The sequence below is a fragment of the Lepidochelys olivacea genome (genome assembly GCF_965140295.1).
Source record: "Lepidochelys olivacea isolate rLepOli2 genome assembly, chromosome: 1".
In the NCBI taxonomy this organism is placed as follows: Eukaryota; Metazoa; Chordata; order Testudines; family Cheloniidae; genus Lepidochelys; species Lepidochelys olivacea.
In genome coordinates this window covers 340,790,591-340,817,586 of record NC_140411.1, presented here as the reverse complement: position 1 = coordinate 340,817,586, position 26,996 = coordinate 340,790,591, and the positions used below count along the sequence as shown (strand labels likewise).

General features: G+C 41.5%; 1 protein-coding gene across 7 annotated transcripts in view; it reads right to left on the bottom strand.

The window, feature by feature from the left end:
- USP6NL (USP6 N-terminal like) overlaps positions 1-26,996 on the bottom strand; it is a gene marked incomplete at its 5' end in the record, with an annotated part of 224,119 nt that overhangs the window by 43,054 nt on the left and 154,069 nt on the right. For all 7 annotated transcript variants that reach the window (XM_084617573.1, XM_084617571.1, XM_084617570.1 and 4 more), the window contains 3 exons: positions 198-246; positions 4,608-4,717; positions 12,962-13,069. In XM_084617573.1, the coding sequence (XP_084473699.1) occupies positions 198-246; positions 4,608-4,717; positions 12,962-13,069 (267 nt within the window). The remainder of the gene's footprint in view (positions 1-197; positions 247-4,607; positions 4,718-12,961; positions 13,070-26,996) is intronic.

Here is a 26,996-nt window from a genome sequence, read left to right as displayed (position 1 = left end):
GGAAATGGCGCCTGCATGCGAACGTGCTGGCCACTGCTTCAGCAGAGTTTGAACTCAAGCTCCCAACCCTACAACAGCCAGATTGAGCTGGCAACAGTTCAGATCTTTATGCATGTTGAGAAGTATGTTCAGTAACTTTCGCAACATTGTTTAAAAGACCCATATTTTATCTCAAATGTACATGAAACATGACTTACCGTATTATATATTGAATATGCAGCTAAAACATGGAATAAGGATTGTTGCCTGGAGAAACAAGACGGTAAGTAAATGGAAATATTTAACATTGTTTTTAAAAAAAACAAAAACAAACCAGAAAGCTATTGAATCTACTTTCTAGATATCTGTTTCTCCAATTTGTCTAATTTCAAAAATTTAGAGAAATATATTTCATAATCAAAACAGATGTATTATAATCAAACAATACTTACTACTTATAACGGTTTACATGTTCAAAGTACTTAATAACTAATACATGTAACACCTCTAGGAGATAAGTGGGGAAGATATCAATTTTACAGCTGTGGAAACTGAGGCATAAACTGGGTAAGAGTTACATTTTCAAAGCATCCACTAGTTTTGCATGCCAGTATGGTTGCCAAGCCTCCAGGATTGCCCTGGAGTAACCAGGAACTAAAAATTAAACTTTCATTAAAGACTGTCATGTGATGAAACCTCCAGCAATACGTCCAACCAAAACTGGCAACCCTATGTGGCAGATGAGAGACTCCTTGGACCTGATTTTTAGAACTGCTGAACATCAGCAGCTTTTATTCATTTTAGCAGGAGCTACGGGGGTTCAGCCGTTCTGAAACAAAACAGGCCCAATGTGTCTTAAGCTGGGCACTCAAAAATTGAGGCACTCAGAACTAGAGACCATTTCTGAAAATTTAGGCCTAAATGACTTTCCTGAGGTCCCACACACACATGCTTCCTTCACTAATTTCTTTTTATTAATCTTTAGGCATATACTTAAGCAAAATATTCTGACAGTTTTGATTGCTCTTGTTTTAACAATGAAATATTGAATTTGCTTTTTAAACTATTTATATTTTACCCTACATTGCTTTAAATTCTTTTTAGCAGAACAAACTAAGAGCCGGTCTTCATCATGTTTGAGCAATTCTGCTGATCTTTTTCCACAGATTTTAGAACCTGGACCTGGACCAAACTCTCAGAGTGCCCGTGCAGGGGAAGAAGCATCTGAAGAAGTGGGTTTTTTACCCACTAAATCTTATGTCCAAATAAATCGGTTAGTCTTTAAGGTGCCACCGGACTTCTTGTTGTTTCTGAGGTCCCACGAAGCATCAGTGGCAGACCCAGGAACAACATTTGGGAGACTGACTCCTATTCCTGTGCTTAGTCTTACACAACTAGCTGACTCTCATACATACTTTGAGAAAACTTTGCCCTATTTAATAATTACTCTCCCTTTTTCTTTCTATATTACCCCACCACGTTCTAATTACTATTTGTTAATACATTAAAATTGAAAGTGTGAATTCAGCTTCCTCTCCAATTCAGGAATTAAGTAATGTTGAGTGTAGAGCTGTGCAGAACTTTCATAATGAAATCCAAGACTTGATGGAACTGTGTGTAAACTTCAGCAAACAAACTTCAAGGTTTGTTCAGAACTTAGAGTCTGGGAATGTGAGCCAATATCAACCAAAACTTAAAACCATGGAAATGAAACTGCTGAGTTTTGCACAGGTCTAATCAGCTATCCTGCATCCCCAATGCATTCTTCCCTTTCCCCATCACTGAACCAAAACATGTAAATGTCCTTTTACACTTCTGCTGACCGTCAACAAAAAACGTTAAGTTTTCCATTAATGGAGATGGGAGGGAATAATCTGTTAGCCTTGTAGAGCACTTCCCCAGGTCAATTAACAGTGTTTCCTCTGAACATGCTCACTGCATGATTATGTGAGTGGATACCACTTATTTATAAACGTGTGTGTGAGAGAGAGAGATGGATGGGCAAAAGAATGAAAGTTGGACTTCAGTTTCAACCTTCCTTTAACTGTTGAATGATGATGAATTAGTATGGTACTAGATATTAAATTTGAGTCTTATTTCTTTGAAAGGACAATTTCTGTCTTTCACTTTATTTGGTCTTTGATTGCATTGGGTAATTAACGTATGTTTATTTTCATTTCAAGAAAATTTGCATTTAACCACATATTTCTTAGTCATCCAACACAGACCCACTTCACAAGGAAAAGGGGGCATATTTTAAAGACAATCTGCATTGGAAGATAAACAAAGAGGTGAGTAAAAGGCTTCATTCATATCTACAAATGGGCTTCATAAACAGATTGTGTTCTGCATTTTAAAATACTGCATCACATTACATTAATTCAGTTTAAGAATTTAAAACAAAAAAGAGCAGTCAGCTTTCTCTCAAGGTTTAATGTCAATGTATGTATGAAACACTACACTTTCATATGTCAGACGCATGAAAATTAAATTAAGAATACATTAGATTAGAAAATCTTGGTCTAACTTCTCCTGGGGTAAGTGGTCTAGGATTTAACTGAGCAAAGACATCTTTGCTTTTTAAACTATTTATATTTTAACCTACATTGCTTTAAATTCTTTTTAGCAGGACAAACTAAGAGCCGGTCTTCATCATGTTTGAGCAATTCTGCTTATCTTTTTCCACAGATTTTAGAACCTGAACTTGGACCAAACTCTCAGAGTGCCCATGCAGGGGAAGAAGCCACACTAACTTCAGAGCTGCCTTCAGAGAGTACACCTGCAGAGCTTCCTGAAGCTAGGGGAGGTACCTGGAAGTGGGACTCGTCTCCCCACAAGAGCGGCCGTGCAGGGGAAGAGGAAGTCCTGTCCCTCCACAGCGTGGCTGTGACCAGAAGCTAGGAGCCCCCACCTGGGGCGCTCCAGCAGCACAGAGGAGATCAGACTCACCGCCACGAACCTCCTCTGGCTGCAGGAAGCTCCACGGCTGATGCCTTTGGAATCCAACTCTGAAGGAAGCATAGAAGTAAGGGTGGCAATCCAGCAACCCTCCTACAACAGCCTTGCAAACCCCTCCCCCCCAACCACGATCCCCTTTTGGGTCGGGACCCCCACAGTTACAACACCCTGAAATTTCAATGTAAACTTCTGAAAACATGAAGTTGACTAACTTTAAAATCCTCCTGCTGTGAAACTGACCAAAATGGACCCTGAATTTGGTAGGGCCCTAATTATGAGGTGTCAATAAACTTTGCAGGGACTCGGTGCACAAATCAGATGGCAGGAAGTAGCCAAACAGAAACTAAATGTAAAGGGCACAATATCACTATTATTGTCTAACATTAACTAAGCTTTAACTAATAACATTTTAATACTATTTACCCTAAGCGTTCCCACTAAAGGCCTAAAACAGGATGAACACAAAAACATTCAGAAGAATACAAACTGTTGAAAAGGAAAGCAATTTACTTTCAGGGGAATAAAAACAAACTGGACTTCATTTCTTTAGTGCAGGATATGGTTACTGAACTTTCCCCAAATGCCATAAGTGGCGGCACTGGAAATACACAATGTGGAAATTCCACGTTCTACCACGGATTTAGGGTCACTGCCCAAAATTTTTATTTCTAGACGTCTACAGAATTTAAGGATTTTATTTAGACTCTACATTCTCAAGGACACAGATATTGGGGAATTTTTTACTTGTCTCTGAAGTATCCTACGCAATGTTCTACAATTATATGAACAACAAAGTAGTAAACAAAATAACACATTTTAGTTTATCTCACTTATGACTGTGAATATAACCTTTGGAAGGTGAACAAATGCAGTGAGGTCTTCCAGAAGCTACTGGAAAAGAATGAAATGATACATTTGAAGAGGAGTGAGATGTGTCTCATTCATCTCAATGGGGGTGTTGATCCTGAAGCCTAAGAACAATGCTGTCATTTGGTATGTTTATGTTAAAAATGTTTAAATAGTGAAATAGTTTAACATTCTTTATCCAACAACTATAAAATAAAATATTGCAAAAAAATGTAGAAGTATTAAGGTGGCAAGGTTTAATTACATAAATAATTACATGTTCATAGCTAAAAAGTTGTTTTATTTGGTTCTCAAAGCTACACTGCAAAAGAGGGAAAATACAGAAAATCTAGGGGAAGGCTAAAAGGCTAGAGGGGAGAGATTAAAGTTACCAAAAAAGTAAGAAAAAATTGTTTTTATAACATTACTTTATAAAGATATACATAATTTATTAAAGAATTTAGTCTTTTCTTGTGCTCTGAATTTGCTTTAAATAGAGGCCAACAAATTTTCTCAGATTTTGTAAAAATGTCTACAGCATCTGGGGGATAAAGAATTTAGATTTTTTCCTTTAGATTTCCAGTGGCCATAGCTTTAATACATTAAAGGGTAAAGCTAGCAGGTTGGAGATTAAACAATCTGATTTTGAACTATTCAGAGACTACATTCCTTTAAGCTATATGTGGTACTTTCTGAAATCTGAAACTTTTACATTCAAAGCTTTGTCATACTTCTTGGGTAGTAAACGGAGTCTTAGGTAGGTAAAGATCTATCTGAAAGACAAACAAGAAATGACTAAATTACATATATTTTTATTTACTTACTTAACACCATATCTGTCTCTAAACATGATATGATCCCTATATGTTCGATTTACATCAAGATCGATTTGCCTGATATCTGGTGAAGACCCTCGTGCTCGATGTTTTAATTTCTAGGAAAAATGGCAATAAAGAAATGAAATTAGGCAAAACTCTGTGGACATTTAAAATAGGAAGAAAAACTGCTTAAGGCCACAGAATTTATTGGTGGACAAAAACATTTGTAACCTGTGAACTTACAATGCTTATTATAGAAAATGATGGGGAAGCAAAGAGAAGCAACACAGGAGTTGGGGGTGGGGACACACATGGGCATAATTGGGGGGGCACTGCCCCCCAACAGAGACAAGGCATGGGCAGGCACGCAGGGTCACATGCCACTACCCCCCCCTCCCCACCACCACCATTTCTGTGAGCGCAGAGCTGCCCGGCTGAAGGAAGTTGGTGTTCAAATGCTGCCTCCTGGATCCTAGTGCTGGGTGTGCTCCCCTTCTGTGTGCTGGGAGCCATTCTATTTTCTGTATAAACAGTGAGTGCCCATGATGGGGCAGGGCAAGGGGGGCGGATGTGGGAGGGAGGGGAGAGAAAAGAGGGGTGGGACGGGGGCAGTGGAGAAGGGGGATGGGATGGGATGGGATGGAGCAGCAAAGGGGATAGGAGAATTGGGGGGGGAAGTGGGAGCCCAGCATGTGGCATCCCCTCAGCCGCAGAAGCAGCTGGGGCTCTCCCATTAGGCAGGCCTATTGAACTCCCACTCCCCAGGAGCACTCCAACAAGTACGCTGCACCCAGACCCCATCCCACCAAGACCCACTCCCCCAGTACCTGGACTCCCCTGCTGAGCCCCAACCACCTTCACCTGGACCCCCCTGCAGTCTCATTGCCCCTGCACCAGAACCCCCTGTCAAGGTTCCTTCCCCACTCTGAACGCTAGGGTACAGATGTGGGGACCTGCATGAAAAACCTCCTAAGCTTATCTTTACCAGCTTAGGTCAAAACTTCCCCAAGGTACAAAATATTCCACCCTTTGTCCTTGGATTGGCCGCTACCACCACCAAACAAATACTGGTTACTGGGGAAGAGCTGTTTGGAAACGTCTTTCCCCCCAAAATACTTCCCAAAACCTTGCACCCCACTTCCTGGACAAGGTTTGGTAAAAAGCCTCACCAATTTGCCTAGGTGACTACAGACCCAGACCCTTGGATCTGAGAACAATGAAAAAGCATTCAGTTTTCTTACAAGAAGACTTTTAATAGAAATAGAAGTAAACAGAAGTAAAGAAATCCCCCCTGTAAAATCAGGATGGTAGATACCTTACAGGGTAATTAGATTCAAAACATAGAGAATCCCTCTAGGCAAAAACTTAAGTTACAAAAAAGATACACAGACAGAAATAGTTATTCTATTCAGCACAATTCTTTTCTCAGCCATTTAAAGAAATCATAATCTAACACATATCTAGCTAGATTACTTACTAAAAGTTCTAAGACTCCATTCCTGGTCTATCCCCAGCAGAAACAGCATAAAGACAGACAGAGACCCTTTGTTTCTCTCCCTCCTCCCAGCTTTTGAAAGTATCTTGTCTCCTCATTGGTCATTTTGGTCAGGTGCCAGCGAGGTTACCTTTAGCTTCTTAACCCTTTACAGGTGAGAGGAATTTTCCTCTGGCCAGGAGGGATTTTAAAGGGGTTTACCCTTCCCTTTATATTTATATGACACCCCCCTTCCCCCATGAGCCCCTGTGCATCCAGACACCACTCCCCGCCCCGGATCACCACTGAGCTGCCCATACCCAGACTGCCCCACATAGAACCCTCTCACCACACACTTGGATCCCCCCCACACTAAGCCCCTCTACACTTGGATGCTGCTGAGCTGAGCCTGCCTGCCTACACCTGGTGCAGAGAGGCAGGGCCCTGCGGTGTTTCTGAAGCAAGCCCAGCCCCTGAGCTGTGTCAGGGTCAGGTGCAGCCTCACCACTGAGTCCCTGTCCCGGGGAGGTGGAGAGGTGGCTGCAGAGTGATCTCCCAACTCCATGCAGCCAGTGGCCTGTGCTCCCCACTGCCATGCTGGAGTCTCCACAATTATTTATTGACAAATAAAATTTGCAGAATTTTTATTTTTTGGTGCAGAACTCCCACCGGAGTATAGTTTTCAGTTTCCCAACTTTGCACATAGCTGGCACCTTTCCAAATTGGATGATGACTTTTTTCATGATTATTATGCGAGGTCTTGATAAAATCCTACCAAGGCAGAAAAGGATAAGTGAAGACTGCTATGACAGCATTATGCTTACAGGTTTCATTGTTTTACTTACTGGTCTGGCCCTTTGGCAATATCTAAGTTCGAGATTGGGTTTCTTTGTTTGTTTTGTATTTCACTTCTCCGTATGTTGTTTGGGTTGAATTGTATAATCACTTTACAAGTTCCCAATACAATTTTAAATTTAAGATATATTGTAGGATGGGAGGTGGATAGACCATGCTTCTGCGTCTACCCTGTTTTGGGAGTTAGACTGACAATAATAACCAAAGAACTCCAAATATGTCCTCACTTCCACACTAGAAAAAGGATCTTCTCCTATATCTTGTATGTATTTGTCACAGAATAGGTCTCCTCCTTGTTTGGCATTTTCCTTAATATTTTCATCTTTGTCCTCCAAATGCCTGATACACCACAGTAACTGAACCTGTACTATATATATGATAGTCTACCAAAAAGCTATTCTTATGTCTAGGCATACTTTCTATGTAGATAGTTCCCCCATCACAAATTTCTGTGACTAGCTTGTAAATTCTTTTAGATTTATATTTATAAAAGGCATATTGATTCTTGTGTGAATTCAGCAGAACCTCACTTATCCATATTTTATGTAAAATTACTACCTCCATTTCTCAGCAAAGATTTAGCAACAGATAGCTGAAATGGGTCGCAAAAGCCGAAGACTTAAAATATGTTTACACAAAAAACCCTACAGAAATGTGCTTTACGCTATTACAACATTGGCTAAGACATTATGGAATATTATAATAAAGTAAAATACAGTTGTCAAAATAAATCAATAAAGCACATTTCATGACATCTAGCTTTGCTTATTTTTATTGTGTTTGTTCTCTTAAGTTCTCAAAATTCAGAAAATTGCAATATTCTCCCCAATAATTACTGCAAACTAACAAGGTTCTGTTTTATAAACATTTGCAGAGTACTTCACATCTTCAAAGTGCTTTACAAACATTAAATTAATTCATCTTGGTTATTCTCAAAGCTTGATTTTAATGGTTTTCCCTCTGACCAAACATTCAAATATATAAAAAGAAAAGGAGTACCTGTGGCACCTTAGAGACTAACCAATTTATTTGAGCGTAAGCTTTCGTGAGCTACAGCTCACTTCATCAGATGCATACTGTGGAAAGTATAGAAGATCTTTTTATACACACAAAGCATGAAAAAATGGGTGTTTACCACTACAAAAGGTTCTCTCTCCCTCCACCCCACTCTCCTGTTGGTAATAGCTTATCTAAAGTGATCACTCTCCTTACAATGTGTATGATAATCAAGTTGGACCATTTCCAGCACAAATCCAGGGATTAACAAGAACGTCCTGGGCGGGGCGGGGAGGGGAAACAAGGGGAAATAGGTTACCTTGAATAATGACTTAGCCACTCCCAGTCTCTATTCAAGCCTAAGTTAATTGTATCCAATTGGCAAATGAATTCCAATTCAACAGTCTCTCGCTGGAGTCTGGTTTTGAAGTTTTTTTCTTGTAATATCACAACTTTCATGTCTGTAATCACGTGACCAGAGAGATTGAAGTGTTCTCCGACTGGTTTATGAATGTTATAATTCTTGACATCTGATTTGTGTCCATTTATTCTTTTACGTAGAGACTGTCCAGTTTGACCAATGTAGATGACAGAGGGGCATTCCTGGCACATGATGGCATATATCACATTGGTGGATGTGCAGGTGAACGAGATAAACCAGTTGGAGAACACTTCAATCTCTCTGATAGTGTGGCTGATGTTATTAGGCCCTGTGATGGTGTCCCCCGGTGTTCTGTTGTGTGGTATGTGATTGCTGGTGAGTATTTGCTTCAGGTTGGGGGGCTGTCTGTAGGCAAAGACTGGCCTGTCTCCCAAGATTTGTGAGAGTGTTGGGTCATCCTTCAGGATAGGCTGTAGATCCTTAATAATGTGTTGGAGGGGTTTTAGTTGGGGGCTGAAGGTGATGGCTACAGTCACCTACAGACAGTCCCCCAACCTGAAGCAAATACTCACCAGCAACCACATACCACACAACATAACCACTAACCCAGGAACCTATCCTTGTAACAAAGCCCGTTGCCAACTGTGCCCACATATCTATTCGGGGACACCATCATAGGGCCTAATAACATCAGCCACACTATCAGAGGCTCGTTCACCTGCACATCCACCAATGTGATATATGTCATGTGCCAGGAATGCCCCTCTGCCATGTACATTGGTCAAACTGGACAGTCTCTACGTAAAAGAATAAATGGACACAAATCAGATATCAAGAATTATAACATTCATAAACCAGTCGGAGAACACTTCAATCTCTCTGGTCACGCGATTACAGACATGAAAGTTGCGATATTACAACAGAAAAACTTCAAAACCAGACTCCAGCGAGAGACTGAATTGGAATTCATTTGCCAATTGCATACAATTAACTTAGGCTTGAATAGAGACTGGGAGTGGCTAAGTCATTATGCAAGGTAACCTATTTCCCCTTGTTTTTTCCTACCCCCCCAGACGTTCTTGTTAAACCCTGGATTTGTGCTAGAAATGGCCCAACTTGATTATCATACACATTGTAAGGAGAGTGATCACTTTAGATAAGCTATTACCAGCAGGAGAGTGGGGTGTGGGGAGAGAAAACTTTTGTAGTGGTAAACACCCATTTTTTCATGCTTTGTATGTATAAAAAGATCTTCTATACTTTCCACAGTATGGATCCGATGAAGTGAGCTGTAGCTCACAAAAGCTTATGCTCAAATAAATTGGTTAGTCTCTAAGGTGCCACAAGTACTCCTTTTCTTTTTGCGAATACAGGCTAACATAGCTGTTACTCTGATTCAAATACATGAAACTCCTCTGGAGTCAAACCACCCAGTTATTGCTTTATTTTTAAAACGTACTGAACATTTTTATTTACCACCATACTTTCTTTTTAAAGAAATCTGCCTCCAGCTCCAAGACAACAGTGGGAACCACTGCCAAAGTTTCACAAGATGAGGGCAGGATCATGAGATATAGTGCTTCAAGCTTACTTTCTGGCTAGTTATTAGTATGGTCTTTCACCCATGACTGCCTCCTCCTGCAAAATGACAGGTTTCAGAGTAGCAGCCTTGTTAGTCTATATTTGCAAAAAGAAAAGGAGTATTTGTAGCACCTTAGAGACTAACAAATTTATCTGAACATAAGCTTTCGTGAGCTACAGCTCACTTCATCTGATGCATTCAGTGGAAAACACAGTGGGGAGATTTATATACATAGAGAACATGAAACAATGGGTGTTACCATACACACTGTAACCAGAGTGATCATTTCAGGTGAGCTATTACCAGCAGGAGAGCGGGGCGAGGGGGAACCTTTTGTAGTGATAATCAAGATGGGCCATTTCCAGCAGTTCACAAGAATGTCTGAGGAACCGGGGGTGGTGATAAACATGAAGAAATAGTTTTACTTTGTGTAATGACCCATCCACTCCCAGTCTCTATTCAAGCCTAAGTTAATTGTATCCAGTTTGCAAATTAATTCCAATTCAGCAGTCTGCTACCCAAGATCCGTAAACCTGGAAATCCTGGGGACGCCCCATCATCTCAGGCATTGGCACCCTGACAGCAGGACTGTCTGGCTATGTAGACTCCCTCCTCTGGCCCTACACTACCAGCACTCCCAGCTATCTTTGAGACACAATTGACTTCCTGAGGAAACTACAATCCATCAGTGATCTTCCTGAAAACACCATCCTAGCCACTATGGATGTAGAAGCCCTCTACACCAACCTTCCACACAAAGATGGACTACAAGCCGTCAGGAACAGTATCCCCGATAATGTCACAGCAAACCTGGTGGCTGAACTTCGTGACCTTGTCCTCACCCATAACTATTTCACATTTGGGGACAATGTATACCTTCAAATCAGCGGCACTGCTATGGGTACCCGCAGGGCCCCTCAGTATGCCAACATTTTTATGGCTGACTTAAAACAACCCTTCCTCAGCTCTCGTCCCCTAATGTCCCTACTCTACTTGCTCTACATTGATGACATCTTCATCATCTGGACCCATGGAAAAGAAGCCCTTGAGGAATTCCACCATGATTTCAACAATTTCCATCCCACCATCAACCTCAGCCTGGACCAATGCACACAAGAGATCCACTTCCTGGACACTACGGTGCTAATAAGCGATGGTCACATAAACACCACCCTATACCGCAACCTACTGACCGCTATTCCTACCTACATGCCTCCAGCTTTCATCCAGACCACACCACATGATCCACTGTCTACAGCCAAGCTCTACGATACAACCACATTTGCTCCAAATCCTCAGACAGAGACAAATACCTACAAGATCTCTATCAAGCATTCTTACAACTACAATACCCACCTGCTGAAGTGAAGAAACCTGCTGAAGTGAAGATTGACAGAGCCAGAAGAATACCCAGAAGTCACCTACCATAGGACAGGCCCAACAAAGAAAATAACAGAACGCCACGAGCGATTACCTTCAGCCCCCAACTAAAACCCCTCCAGAGCATCAAAGGATCTACAACCTATCCTGAAGGACGCCCCATCACTCTCATGGATCTTGGGAGACGGGCCAGTCCTTGCTTACAGACAGCTCCCCAACCTGAAGCAAATACTCACCAGCAACCACACACCACACAACAAAACAACTAACCCAGGAACCTATCCTTGTAACAAAACCCGTTGCCAACCGTGTCCACATATCTATTCAGGGGACACCATCACAGGGCCTAATCACATCAGCCACAATATCAGAGGCTCATTCACCTGCACATCTACCAATGTGATATATGCCATCATGTGCCAGCAATGCCCCTCTGCCATGTACGTTGGTCAAACTGGACAGTCTCTACGTAAAAGAATAAATGGACACAAATCAGATGTCAAGAATTAGAAGATTCAAAAACCAGTTGGAGAACACTTCAATCTCTCTGGTCACTTGATTACAGACCTAAAAGTGGAAATACTTCAACAAAATACTTCAAAACCAGACTCCAACGAGAGACTGCTGAATTGGAATTAATTTGCAAACTGGATACAATTAACTTAGGCTTGAATAAAGACTGGGAGTGGATGTGTCATTACACAAAGTAAAACTATTTCCCCATGTTTACCCCCCCTCCCCCCCTCCGTTCCTCAGACGTTCTTGTTAACTGCTGGAAATGGCCCACCTTATCACTACAAAAGGTCTCCCCCCGCCCCCTCTCCTGCTGGTAATAGCTCACCTTACCTGATCGCTCTGGTTACAGTGTGTATGGTAACACCCATTGTTTCATGTTCTCTATGTATATAAATCTCCCCACTGTATTTTCCACTGAATGCATCTGATGAAGTGAGCTGTAGCTCACGAAAGCTTATGCTCAAATAAATTTGTTAGTCTCTAAGGTGCCACAAGTACTCCTTTCCTTCTGCAAAGCAGAAATCAAACTTACAGGTCTTCAGAGTTTTTTTTAGGGCTTGTCCGCACATGAAAATTAATCCAGAATAAAGCAGGGGGTGAATTTCAAGTGGATGAACTGTATTCCTTATTGTTTGTATGTTCTTATTTCAAATTAACTTAATAAATTTCCAAAGTGGATTAAGCTAATTCAGAATAAGGACTCATTCTGGAGTTAGTGTGCACACGTGGGTAAAAGTTCACTCCCACAAAGTTGTGTTGGTTCTGCAGGGCTAATAAGAGTAAAAAACAAAAATAATACAAGGAGAAAAAACTCACACACAACCCCCCCCCCATTACTTTTTTCACTAAATTAAACAGATAGGGCTTTGGGGGCAGGGGGAGATTCTGCTGAGTAAAATTATGCTACTTTTATAGTTATTTTTCTGAGTAGAACTGCACTTTATTTATTTGATTGATGGGGGAGGGAATCGGAAGAATTACATAAATTACAAAACCAAAAAGTAAGTGGATCAAATGCTGAGCCCCCATGGGTTTCTATTTGGCGACAGAGTTGAAAATACAGTTAAATACAATTTCTACTCCTTTTGCTACATTGCATAAAATAAAAGCTCAATATTTCCCAGCATCTAAGAGTTTGTGATTGGTAATTCTAAGGGGAAATTTTGCAAACTCACATTATAAAAGTCTTTCATTTCTTCTTTCATTTTAGGGACATCAAGTAGTAAACACCAGACTTCGCCTCTCAGCTGCAGTGGGATTCCTTTATAAATTCTCCTATGGAACTGTAAAAAGAAAAAAATAAACTGAATGCAGAACAAGCCAGAAAACCTTGAGCTGAGTGAGGGCCTTCCCTGCATCAAGCATTATTATCAAAAGAAGAAGGTCATAATATTATCAATCAGCCCTGAAGTAGTACTGGAAGTAGTTTGGCAAGTTCAGCGTGTCTAATAAATACCGGTAACTGGGATCCCTTTTGGCAGCCTTAGCAGGGAGGCCAAGGACGAGACATGGACACTGAACTATCCTCTTATTCCTGGAAGAGGCTCTTCCAGGTCAGGATGTGCACAATGGCACGACTAGTTGGAGAAACTTGCATTGCTGCTGCCTGTGCTATACTTATTCCATGAGTAGAGACCTGAAGCGTTGTCAGTCTGGCCCTGTGCATAAGCACTAAGCTCATAAACAAAATCAGTTCCAAAGTAGTCCACACATAACTCGCTATTATTATGCAGGGTGAATTAAGAAGTTAAAGTTTCTGAGAGGGGGAAAAAAGATAATCCAGTAGTATACTACAACTCTGAAAAATCAGTAACACTCAAAACATGTGGCACTATCCTTTTTGAAAATGTCTTGTGGGACTGTAACACTGAGGATATGTCTACACAACAATCAGGAGGTGTGAGCGCAGCTCATGTGTCATACCCAAAACAACTTTGATTTAGCTCAAAACATAGCCAGAGCAACATGGGTGGCAGCATGGCTACCCACTTGAGTATGTACCCAGCGTCGTGGGCGGGGCTGTACATACGAGCCTAGCCATCCCGCTGCCCCTGCTGCCATGGCTACATTGCTATTGATACTTGAGCCAGCTTTGATCTCTAGCTAGCTCGGGTATACCTACAGAAACGGCACTCAAACCTCTTGATTGCAGTGTAGACTTACCCTGATTTAAAGTGCATACAAGTATAAGACCATCACAAGTACAGGAAATATTACATATCAAACTAACAGATTTCAGGTCAGATATTCTGGTAACTGTCACATTTGGAGAGATCTGATCAGAGTCAACTAATAAGTAACTAGACATTTTTTCCGCTTAGCTGTGCATTATGAGTTACAAATTATACAAAAATGCATTCTTAAAGGATTTAATGCTTTTGGCTGCAGTGACAAATACTGTATGGTAGATAGTCATGATGTAACAGTATTGCCCGATTCAATGCCAATACATGTTGTGAAAGCTAGTTTTAATTATGCAATACAAATTAATTTCCCCATAGATATGTTGTTGCACTAAGACACATACAGAAAGGATGAGAAATGGGGGAGAAAGGCACCACTCAGTCCTTGTATATCTCCTTCCAATTACACAGCCCATCTACCAGCACGTAAAAGCAATGACCATGTTTTTCCATTCTTTTTGGAAGTCCTGCCTCTAAAACATTCTACTGTACTTGGGCTACAGGAAACAAAACCAAAATTGTCAAACACTGGGAAAGTCCTGCATGAACCAGAAGCAAAGGTTAGATCAGTGAGGACTCATCCAACCCTCCATTGGCCACAGGATTTGTGGCCCAGTATGGAACCCTTTGAGGGAAGGAAATGAGATAAAGAACAGAAATGGATGATACTCTGGAGCATTCTTCCCACTTACAAAACAAGTTGAATATCTGCATCAATCATTCCTGGAAACAATGCTTTTAAATGATGGTATTTCTTTGAATGCCACCTACAAAATAGTATCCTTTTGGAGATATGGTTAAGCAAGCACATGCACCTCACCCACAGCAGGTCTCAATAGCTGTGAGGTGAGCAGAAATCCCTCTGACCTTAACATAGCTAGTTTGGTTAGCAGTAGAAATATCACTAAAAGAGCAAACAATAGGCCAGTATTAAATCAAATAGTTCTGATGCTCCTATATCCAGGGCAATACATTTCTCATTCCCCTATGGAGCAAGCAGCATGTTACAGTGTTAATATACTTCAAGATATAAACCTGACCAATATGTGACTAACATAAAAATATCTTTGAATTTATATATTTTGAGGTTTTTTTTAATAAATACACACACCCCATATACCCAAAGAGGAATATGTAGGCTATTGCAAATTTTAAAAAGTATATTTGGACAAATGGACTGGAGATTAAGAATGAATTGTTTCTATTTACTTTTCCATTTGCAGCATCTTATGTTGTACCCACCATTGGAGTACTTGTATACTAAAGATTTTGCTGTTATTATATCACAGAAAATCGAGACTGACTCTTACTGTGTACTGCATTTCTTCTCACCCATTATCCTAGTATATCATAACTGAAAGCATGAGACAGTACACAATATCAGCATAATTAAAAAACATAGATCTTTCTTCTGAAATTTCGTAACTGGTTTTGTAGTCATTTCATGCGGATAAAACATTGACTATAAACGAAACGAGAGGTAATTCAATAATAGATCTATTGGATTGTTTTTTAATTTAACATGCTTTGAAAGTCACAGTAGATCAAGTGACAAATTACTGCATACATAAAACATCTGTATGAATTATGATTGTAATCTAGGCAGCAATTTAAAAACAACTCTCCCACCACAAAGAGAGAGAATCTTAGTCTTATTTTCATTTCTGATTTTAACTCAAGTTTCCAGAGGTGAAAGGCTAGTAAACAAGCCACTGGCTAAACTTTAGGCTATTTGGGCAACAGAAATCCCCATTTTAAAGATACATTTTCAAGTAGTTCAGATCAAAGCTTTAGGTTTAGGAATGTACTAGTGACACTAGGGGATTATTTAAATTTTTAAAATGCTTTCATTTTTAATAATCCAAGGACCAGAGGCCCATTCAAAAGTACAATGTGGAAAGCTAAAAAGCATGAAGAGTAGTGGCCAACTTAGAGCTTCTCAGAGATAGGGAAATTTATCACTCAATTGTCATCTCTACTATACAAGGCAGATGTACACAATCCTTCATCATTGCAAAAAGTATATGCACATCAAGCAGAAAGATTGCGATCCTCAAAAAGCTTGCTGTCTAAAGGCACAATCAGACACACTGAGGTTGTGTATAGATTTTAGCATATACATTTTGCTGCTATTATTCCATAACCTAAATTTCTACATTATTTTGTCAGTTTCATGCACGTTAAAAAAGGCCAGCAAATGCTTGGGTGAGAATTTTCATTTAAAAATTTTGGGTGAAATGTATTGCTTGTAAAAGGAATTGGATTGCCCATCTTGGAGGCTGCAATCCTCTGTTTATCCACAGAAAAGACATGGTGACAGCTGTATTGTAAGGCCTTGTCCACATTAGAAAGTTTTGCTGCTTTAACTATACTGGTATAAAGCACCTTTATATCAGCTGACTTAACTGCATCCACACTAGGGCTTTTACCAGTTTAACTATTTCAGTAAACAATTAGACCCCTAGCTTGTAAAACTTAAGTGTAGACCAGGCTTTACTCAACAAAGTCCCACCAGACGGGTTGCCACCCATCCAGTTTTCAGCTGGACAGTCCAGGTTTCAGCTTGTGTGTCTGGGTGCCATTTGACAAACCCTGATGCCCCCCCCCTTGTTTTTAAATCTGTGGAAACTGCTTGCTGCCAATTTGAATTTAACCCGCTGAGAGAAAGTTCACCACCCTCATAAGGAGGGGGACAGAGCCTAGCCAATCATAGCCCGGTGCCCTGCCCATCCAGCCAATCACAGCACCCAGCTCTCCCTGCCCTGCCTACTCCCAACTGGGGAAAGTTCAGAAAGTTTCTCAGCCTGGAATTTGGCAGGGTGTGGGAACTGGCAGGTGTGCAACAAATGGGGTGGGGAGACGTGCTCCCCCCCCTCCTCTCTCGGGTCGGCATGCTGCAAATGGGAAGCACCTTTTTCCTCTTCCTTCCACACACTCACTCTGTGTGCAAGTGGGTGGGACCTTCTTCTCTCTTAGGTACTGGTGGAAATAAGGGTAGTCTCTCTGCCAATCTGGCATCTGTATAAATGTAGGGGGGAGTCCTCCCTTTCACCCCAGCTGTACATGCAAAAGGGGGAGTTCCCTTCCTCTGCTCTCCAGAATGGGTGTGCTAATGAAGCAAATCTCCCACTGTGTGTGTATGAAAATGGAGAAGTTCAAACAAGTGTCTGTAAAGGACGTGTGGGCAGATGTACCTCAGAGGTAGCAACCCTACCGGGGGAGAGGAGCAAGTGATGGGGGCGGGGCTTCAGGGGAAACTCGTGAAGAAGGGGTGGGGCATTGGGGAAGAGGCTGGTCAGGTTACCAGCCATTAGAAAGGTGGCAACCTCCCCTGCCCAGTCTGTCTCAGCCTTCATCTGCAGGGATAACTACCCATAAGTGAGAAAGTGATTAATTCTTCAGGGCCCATTTTCGGACACCAATTGTGGTACTTTTTGTTTGGAACTTTGGAATGATGCAGCTCTTTTCCAAATATCCATCCAACAGCCATCAGATAGTAATGACTTTCAGTAGCTATCAAACTAGGCTGGAATTGACCTAGTAATCAGTAAGTTAAAGGTCCTATCCTATTACCAGTCCCCTATATCATGCCATTCTCCTAATCAGGTGATAATTATTGCAATACAGGTGTACTTTAATAACTAGCATTTTTGACATTTCGTAACAATGTTGTTGCTTGTTTCTTCATCCATTTCCATCAATTAGTCTCTTAATCAACAACCTATACACTGGAGAAAAATTTACTAACAGATCTATATTCTAAATAAACACATAGGGTTGGGAAAAGGAGGAGTGGGGAAAGGTCAGCAGGATACTGAGCATCTGCACTTAATGGACGCTCCATAATCTATACTTTGTGATACACACTTCTTGCTGAAATAAAAACAAAACTGAATCATGGTATGGAATAACAGCCAAAGGCCTGAGCACTGCATTATTAAACAAAATACCCTTTGAAAATGAGTGACACTAAGGAAGGAGAGAGATATGTTTTCAGGGTCTCAACAGAGTGGGCAACTCTACCACGCTATGTGCCCACTCAGGCTGAAACAACCAGCAACTAGGACAGCTCTCTGAAATCCTGACTTGAAGGTTGATGATAAAAGGGCTGACAGAACTTCTGTGAAAGCTAAGTTGGAAGAACAGTCAGCACAAATAACTTGAACAAACAAGTGAAAGGTTCACAAAGCAGAACATCGTCCATTGAAAAAATATTAGGACCCAACAGGGCTATTCAAAGCTACAGGAAAATATTGATGTGAGCAAACATTTGTAATTGATTTGATCAGAAGTTTTGCAGTACTGGAGAGGCATGTAGACAACTTGCAGAATAATACCACACCTCATTTTGGTCTTCCCTGCAGGCCCTACAGACTCAGATCCAGTGACTTCACTCTCAGAACTATTGCTGAATTTAAACAGAGGCAGATCCTGTCATTATTGAGAGATGTTGCAAGATTCTGACTAGAAACAACAGAACGCTAGATTAAGGACTCCCATTGTCTGACAGGTTTCAGAGACAGAAAGAAGCTCAAAAGCTGCCAGAAACAAGATTGATATCTCCTTTGAAGGAAGAAAATCTTTCATGACATAGGCTCAATTACACAGGCAATAAGAAGGGAAAGGAATGTGAAAGATTTTTTTTTTTAATAGGAGGGAAGAGACAGAGCCGAACCATATTCAGCAAAACCAGGAGCTATACACAACAGAAAACCTCTCCTTTATGATAAGTCTTCAGCTACCACACTGTTAAAGAAAAGTCAAATGAAAAAGCAAATGGAATATTAGCATATTTAGTCTATCACCATTAAACTGTACATTGCTATTACCCTATATAGCAAATATACAGTTATATACCTGTGTTGGAAATAGCTGTTTTTGTATATTATCATATGACTTGCATGATCATAAACAGATTTTGTATTCTCTCTAGATTCAAAAACAAAACAAAATACACACACTAGAACTATTACAGTCCTCCAGAAATGGAGGAATTTTCACGAACCAAACTATAACAATATCTGATTTAAAAGAAATTATAGTGCTACGTTTACATATTTGTTTTTCTTGTAAGAGATATTATATATTTCAGTTAACTGTTACTGTCTGAAAATATTTCTCCATAACAGCATAGCATTATGAAATTGGAACAGTGCCCTTAGCATTAAACATGATGAAAAAATTATCCAAGTATTACATATAAAAATGTAATCATTTTTTTTTTTTAAATGCAAGCTTCTACATCTGGCACACTCTGGGGCTGAACCTCAGCTCGGGTAAATTGTCATAGCACTATTGATATAACTGAACTCAGATTTCAATGGAGCTATGACAATTTACACTAGCTGAGAATATGTCCCCCTCACTTTAAGAGAGAGAGAGAAAGTGGCTGTAGAATTGAATCCTTAAGTAGCTCTTTCCAACTCTGAAGTGAAAACACATGGCATGAATTAAAACGGAAAAGAAAAGTTTAAAAACGAACTCATTTTGATTTTGCAAGATGAGTATCTGTGATGATTTGGGGGATCTGTTTGTACAACTTAGGAATTCTGGTTGACATTATGAAGTTGTTCTTCTGAAACTGCTGTATCATGGAAAGCCCCTATGTATGTGTCTCCACCACTGCAGACAGGACCTGCAGCAGGTACACAAGACTGAGTACAACGGGGAGGACTTAACTTTAATAACTGTGTTTTGACTACACAATAGTTATGCTAAGGAGACTGCTGGAGTGGGAAACCAGCTCAGCCAAATTGATCTGCAGGGGGGCTGGGAGTTTGGAGAGTGGAAATTTCCCAAGTAGCACAAAGCTACAGACTAAAAGAAGGAGAATATAAAAGGATTCACAAGGGGAAGACTCAAAGGAGAGACATAGGACGTTTGAGCAGGAGAGGGGAAGGGGACTGACAGGCCATAGTCAGAGAGGAAGAGCTGTGGGGGAGAAGGCTCCATACTTCTGCACACAAACGATGCATTGCAACAGAAAAACACTGGATGACCTCAAAGGACTCTGACCCCAGCCCAAAGAATGGTCTGTATTAGTGAGGAAACTGAGGCAAGGAAATGCATGTAGGGCTCATTATATCTTTATAGGTCTGTATTTCTTGTGTGATAAGTAAAGAGCAATACTGTATTTGAAAGGTTTCAGAGTAACAGCCGTGTTAGTCTATATTCGCAAAAAGAAAAGGAGTACTCGTGGCACCTTAAAGACTAACCAATTTATTTGAGCATAAGCTTTCGTGAGGTACAGCTCACTTCATCAGATGCATCCGATGAAGTGAGCTGTAGCTCACGAAAGCTTATGCTCAAATAAATTGGTTAGTCTCTAAGGTGCCACAAGTACTCCTTTTCTTTTTACTGTATTTGAATTCTGTGCAAAGTTCTATGGGTTATGTGCTATACCTTACCACATGCCCCATGAGAAAGTTAACAGTAACCTAGAAGACTCATACTCTCTCCCAGAACTCCATCAAAGGTATGTTTGATCTACAGGGGAATTCTGAGAGCTCTGCACTGCTTTCAGGGACTATGCAGTGGGCCACAAGGTCTAAATTCTCAGGACAGGGTGCTCAATTGGGGACCTATGCACCCTGAGCTGGTGCCAAGACTGGGCTCTATTCAGACTCCAGAGGCTTAAAACATGAGCATCTGGATCTCCTCACAGCAATCTTGTAAGTGGCCACAAGGTGGGTGCTCAACAAGATCTGTTACAACAGCCAATTAGTCAATCTACCTGACTGTAAAATGCATACTACCTAATGAGACTTGCACACACACCCCAAAAATGTTCCCACATACTCTGTGGGCTCCTGTGAAAATATCTGTGAAAAATAAAAAAACAAGACACTTCTCAAGCCATGTTGCAAGAGCAAGCTCACAAATCTAATTGGCTCAGGAAGGGAAATGAGGCAGCTATCAGAAAATCTAGCTGTTAAGAGTGAGAATCGTCATTTGGGCACCCAGAAGGCTGAGGGAGGCCACCAGCTGAAAAAGAATCAATCATGGCAAGGATAAGAATCAAATCCTGAGGTCCTAAAGGAATGTATTGCTATAATGGAGCTTTCACTAGTTATTTCATCTTTCATAGGTTTTGTAACAATAACAGGAGAGTGCAAGCATAAGAGCTCTGCACTATCTTATTCTGAAATCTCGGAGAGGGGAAAGTGATACTTTATTCAGGCTTTGAAGACTGAACATAAAGCAAGTGGAGATTTGACTATCACATCCTCTATGAATTCTAAAATAAACTTAGCTACCTTTTCTTGGCAGATTCTCCTTCCCTTCCCAACCTCCTCTCTCTGTGGATAGCTTCTCAACTAAAGCTAAAGGCAGACTGTGAAAGGCAGACATATAGCGTTGTCAATATTCGAATGGGAAGATAGTAAGTGGAATTTTATTTAATCTTTCCTGAAAATTGTGATCACATTAAGTCGGGAAAGCTTTAATATGAGTAGTGACTGATGGCTTGATGTACCTTGGCTTGTTACTGTAGAATACAATTAGGAAGTAAAAGCATAAACTAGAAGAACTGGTGTCAAGAATGATAGAAATTGAGGAACTTTGCCATTCAATAGACATCTTCTACATAAGAAGCTGCTCCTGGAAGAGAGTAGTATTTTATTTGGACAAGCAACAGACATGCAAAAGGGTAGTTTATGCAGCTTCAGGAGACCATTACAGTGTCTGAAAGTGCAACCTGTTCTTGAAGAGGTTTCTGAATAATTATTATTTTGGAACCAATGGGCTTCATTTTAAGATGCAGCTATTGAGTTACCTTTAAGATGGTTTCTATTAAGGCACTTTTGATTACCTTTAGGTCACCAGTTCAAATCTGACCAAGACTTGACATCTTAACCTTCAGATGGCTGTTTGGTCTCAGTCCAGTTACTAGTGGTCAGATGTTCATAATCCATTCAAACTAGCACCTTTGTAAGCTGCATCAGCAGAGAAGTTAAGGACTGAATGAACTCCCTTCCTCACTCCTACGTCTGCAACACAGGTTAGGAATATGGGCAACATAGTGAGATAAAACATGACTAAAGAAGAAATTCAGTGTCCAGGACTTTGTCTTACATCTTTCATAACCTCTAAAATATTTCCTAAATCTGAAGTGGCAGATCTAGTTTCACCTAAAATTATTTCTCTCTTTTTCTCTGTCTCACACACGAATGCTTTCCCATTAACGCCAACTGAAAAATTAAGAAGGAAAGAATTAAGGAAGCAATAGATAAGCAGCTTTTCAAAAGAGAGGATTAAAGAAAACTGTACTTTGCAATTATGAATAAAAAAGTTTTCGAGGAATATAATCAAATAAATTCACTCTCATACACAGATACGACGTTTCTTGAAGGCAAAACCGTCTCAGTAATATATTATGAAAGGTCATTACAGAAGTCCTGCCCAACTACTTACACTAGTTGTTCTTGTGGTTGTTCTATCCTTAGGGCCTGCTCCTCCTCTCTTTTTTCTGCATTCCTGGAATACCTCATTACTGCATTTTCCAAAATGGATTCACAACTACAATTACAGTCCACAACTCTGCAATAATATGGTGCTATTCTCTTTACGGTGCTTTATTAATATACTGATTTCAGGAGCAGTCCTCTCCCAAACTGCAGGGACGTGAGGTGGAATGGGACGCTCTAAGATAATGCCTGTAAGTTTTCTTTAGGTACAAGCTGCTTCTCTGGCTTTTGGACACCCAAAGAGAAGACAGAAAGAGAAAGACAGGAGTTACTCCAGCAACTGTAGCACTGTTCCTTGCTGCCTTAAGAATGGCAGGGTTGAGGAGCTACCACATTCAGTGCCTGTCCCCCACTCACAATAACTGAAGCGCTAGCCACACACCCCTCCTCTTTATTAGAGCTTTTACCGAGAAGCAGCAACAGCTCTCTAATAAATAGTAAATAATAAACAATACTTTAATCTTACCATCTATGGCATATTTTGGGAAGCTGGAACTCTACTCAGTTTGTGCTCTGGATCATCCATGTTGTGTGTATGGGGAGAGGGTGGGAGAAGTACTCAATTCTTGTTTTAAGAGTCTCTGTGTGCTCAGTAGTGTTCAGATGATCAGAGTGGACGATGAGTTCCTAGCCTTTGGCAAATAAAGCCCCTTGCTGAATAAAGCTCTATTATCCCTGCCATTATTTATAGTGCTTTGTTCAATTAGTTGCCTTTAACGAGGTACTCCCCATTCTATTGGGAACAGTAAATGTCCATCTTAATGGCATGCACAAGTGGCCATTGTTTCAATCATACCCACTTTATAATTGCAATATGACACTTCAATAGCATCACCCATCACACCTGAGGTACAAATTTACTCAGTACAAGTACCTTCTCTATTGTCTTATTGGGAATTAGGAAGTGAGTGTTATTTAAAAAGCAAATTTCTGCCCACAAAATGCTGCTCAAGATGTATTATCTACAATCAGTACTACTCCTGATCCAGCTACATTTACACTGACAATAAAAAAAGAAGATGGGGACACAGACAAAAACATAATCATCAGCCAATCTCTTGCACTTAGTCTGCAAAGTAACAATTAACTTTATTCAAAACTCAAAAATTGAGTTTCATACTTGAAAAAATACCTCACTTATTTTTGTTACGAGTAACACTTTAGGTTAACTTTTTTCTTTCAATGTAATTTATTAATGTGCTCTGTATTATTTTAGATACATATAAAATTAATACGTTACTAATAATTCACATAAAACCAAACACACCACACACACACACCCCACTCATCTGAGCAGGAGTGCTACTTGTGTGCCCCAGGCACCAGAATCGCACACACATACATCTCTCTCAAATGAAACTCAGGAAATAAAATGGCCCTGTGGATTTTTAAAGGGACACTATCAACCTGAAACATTATCAGTTTTAAAACAAACATGCACATGAGTTAAAAATGGTTTCAGCTGCAACAGAGTCCAATTGTGGTTTTACAATCACATTTTCCTATTTTTAAAACTGTTGTATGCAAGACCCACAAATGACAGAAGAACGTCTATAGCAGAACAAAAAGAAAAGGAGGACTTGTGGCACCTTAGAGACTAACAAATTTATTTGAGCATAAGCTTTTGTGAGCTACACTGAGCTGTAGCTCACAAAAGCTCATGCTCAAATAAACTTGTTAGTCTCTAAGGTGCCACAAGTCCTCCTTTTCTTTTTGCGGATACAGACTAAGACGGCTGCTACTCTGAAACCTGTCATATGGCAGAACAGTGAAGCTAACTGTGCATGAAGGTCTGTCAAACGTCCAAAGGGTGCGTCTTCACAATCCAGTAAACTCGAGTTTTATAACTCAAGTGTTACCTCTAACGCCACTTCAGTCCACACACAAAAATCTCTAGCTCAAGTTAAGTGGTGCTTAAAGCTGGAGCTAGCTGACCCATGAGGCGGGGCAGTTTGCAAAGACGACAAGCCCAAAGTAGAACTGGAATATAGTGAGAAATACTCTTATCTAATCTTAGGTAACAGCAGGTAAAAACTGCAGACTGAAAGGACAGAAAAGGTGTGGCGCATGGACATGAAATTGAGAGCTGCCCTGACGGTGGAGAAGCAGGTGGCTATTGCAATCTGGCAACTTCAGACAGCTACCGATTGGTCGCTAATCAGTTTGGAGTGCGGAAGTCAACCGTTGGAATTGTATTGATGCAAGTTCGTAGGGCCATTAATCGCATCCTGCTCAGAAGAACCGTGACTCTGGGTAACATGCATGACATTGTGGATGGCTTTGCACAGATGGCTTTCCCTAACTGCGGATGGGCAATAGATGGGACACATATTCCAATTCTGGCACCAGCCCACCTTCCCTCCGAGTACGTTAATTGGAAGGGGTATTTCTCTATGCTTCTCCAGGCGCTTGTGGATCACCATAGGCATTTCATTGACATTAACGGAGGCTGCCCTGGAAAGGTACATGAAGCATGCATCTTTGGGAACACTGGCCTGTTCAGGAAGCTGCAAGCTGGGACTTTCTTCCCAGACCAGAAGATCACCATAGGGGAAGTCGAAATGCCCATTGTGATCCTTGGGAGACCCCGCTTACCCTTTAATACTGTGGCTCATGAAACCCTACACAGGGAGCCTTGACAGCAGCAAGGAGAAGTTCAATAACAGATTGAGTCGGTGCAGAATGACTGTGGAGTGTGCTTTTGGCTGTTTAAAGGGCCGCTGGCACTGTCTGTATGGGAAGCTGGACCTGGTCGACGACAACATCCCCATGGTTATATCCATGTAGTGTACCCTCCATAACATTTGTGACGGGAAGGATGAAAGATTCACTCAGGCATGGAACTCAGAGGTTCAACACTTGGGGGCTGAATTTGAACAGCCAGAGAGCAGGGCTGCAAGGATTAGGGATGCCTTGAGGGAGCAATTTGAAGCTGAAAGCCACCAGTAATGTTTGGTGCCCTGCACAGGAGTGAAGAGCGGTGGTTCCAATGTAAGTAGGAATCTGTGTTTGCTACATGGACTTGCAGTGCCTGTTGCTTTCCTGTGCTACGGAATCTTTTACTTAATGCAATAATAAAGAATGTTTTCAAAGCCAAAAAAATCCAGATATTGAAAAGAAAATCCATTTATTGAAAAGAAACACAACTGCTTGGGAAACAGAAAGGGCAAGGGGGTGGGGTGGGGTGGGGAACGGTTCAATCACAGATTTGCGTATGTCCGGTTATCATACCAGCCTTCCTGTCTAGAGAGCTGTGCAATGAGTGCTGCATTTCAAAGGCTGGCTAAAATGCATGATGATGGGGGTTGAGTGCAGTGGGTAAGGGTCGTAGTTTGCAGGACTGGGTGATGAAGCTACAGGCGTTGGAGGCAGCTGGTGGCGATAAGAACCCAGATATGGGGGAGAGAGGGTTGGAGGTGACATGGGGGCACAGGGGAAGGAGTTCTGGGACAAGGGCTGCAGGCTGGGTGGGCGTGGTAGTGCTCTGCCTGCATTGCTAGGAGCGCCTGTATTGAGTCCGCTTGGTGCTCCACAATGCTTAGCAACCGCTCCGTGCTTTGGTGCCAGCGATCCGCATTCTGCTGGCGGACCCTCCTTCCGCTCTCCCGCCACTCCTGCGCCTTTTGATTTTCATTAAAAAGCTGCATCACTTCATGCAGCAGGTCCTCTTTGCCTCTACGTGGCTGCTTCCGAATTCTTTGCAGTCTTTTGGCCGATGATAACAAGGATGGCTGAGATCTCAAGGTTGAAAAAATCTGTAAAGCCAAAATGCAACACTTAACAAAGGCAGCATTGTTCATACCAGACAGAGCAATGATTCCCCCGTACATAAAGGCAAGCACAGTCTACACAATAGCAGAATTGCCCATCCCAAAATGAGTGCACATAACCCATAGGACCCCCAAAATGGTAAGCAAGCACAGGGGCAAGGGGGACTGGTTGTTTCACGGACATATGGTCCTCTAGGATTCTGTGCCTTGGGGAGAGCTAACAGCTGTAGGGGGCCCCTGTACTGAACACTGTCCCCACATTTTCCACAAGAGTTCATTCTGGAAGATATCTCGCTGCTGAGGGTGACCTGGGAAGCAAGGGAGGGTCTTCTACTACAATGCAGCTTCTGCCCTGGCCCATATGCAGTTTGCCTGTGTGCAGAAATGGTCCCCTTGTCCCTCACGGAACAGTGGCACGGACATGTTAGCCTGACTGGGACAAGGAGCAGAGTAGTTCTGCCAAGGAACCTGCGCAAGCGCATTGCCCAGCTCCTGCATGAGACCTTTGAAGAGATCACTGAGGCCAATTACCGCAATGTGAGAGCACATCAATGCCCTATTCTGCATCTAGGCATGCATGCAGCCCTAACCCTCCTCGCTCCAAGAGCCTGCAACAAACAACTTCCTTCCCAAAATAAAAGCCGCTTACCGGGCACCTCCCCTGGTGTTTGTCCTTCCCCAAGCACTGTCCGCTGCGACTGGCTACCTTCCTCCTGGCTTGAGAGCAGCTCCTGGCTGCATGCATTTAGGGATGCCGGGCCGTTTCCCTCCTCCTCAGCACCCTCGCTCCCG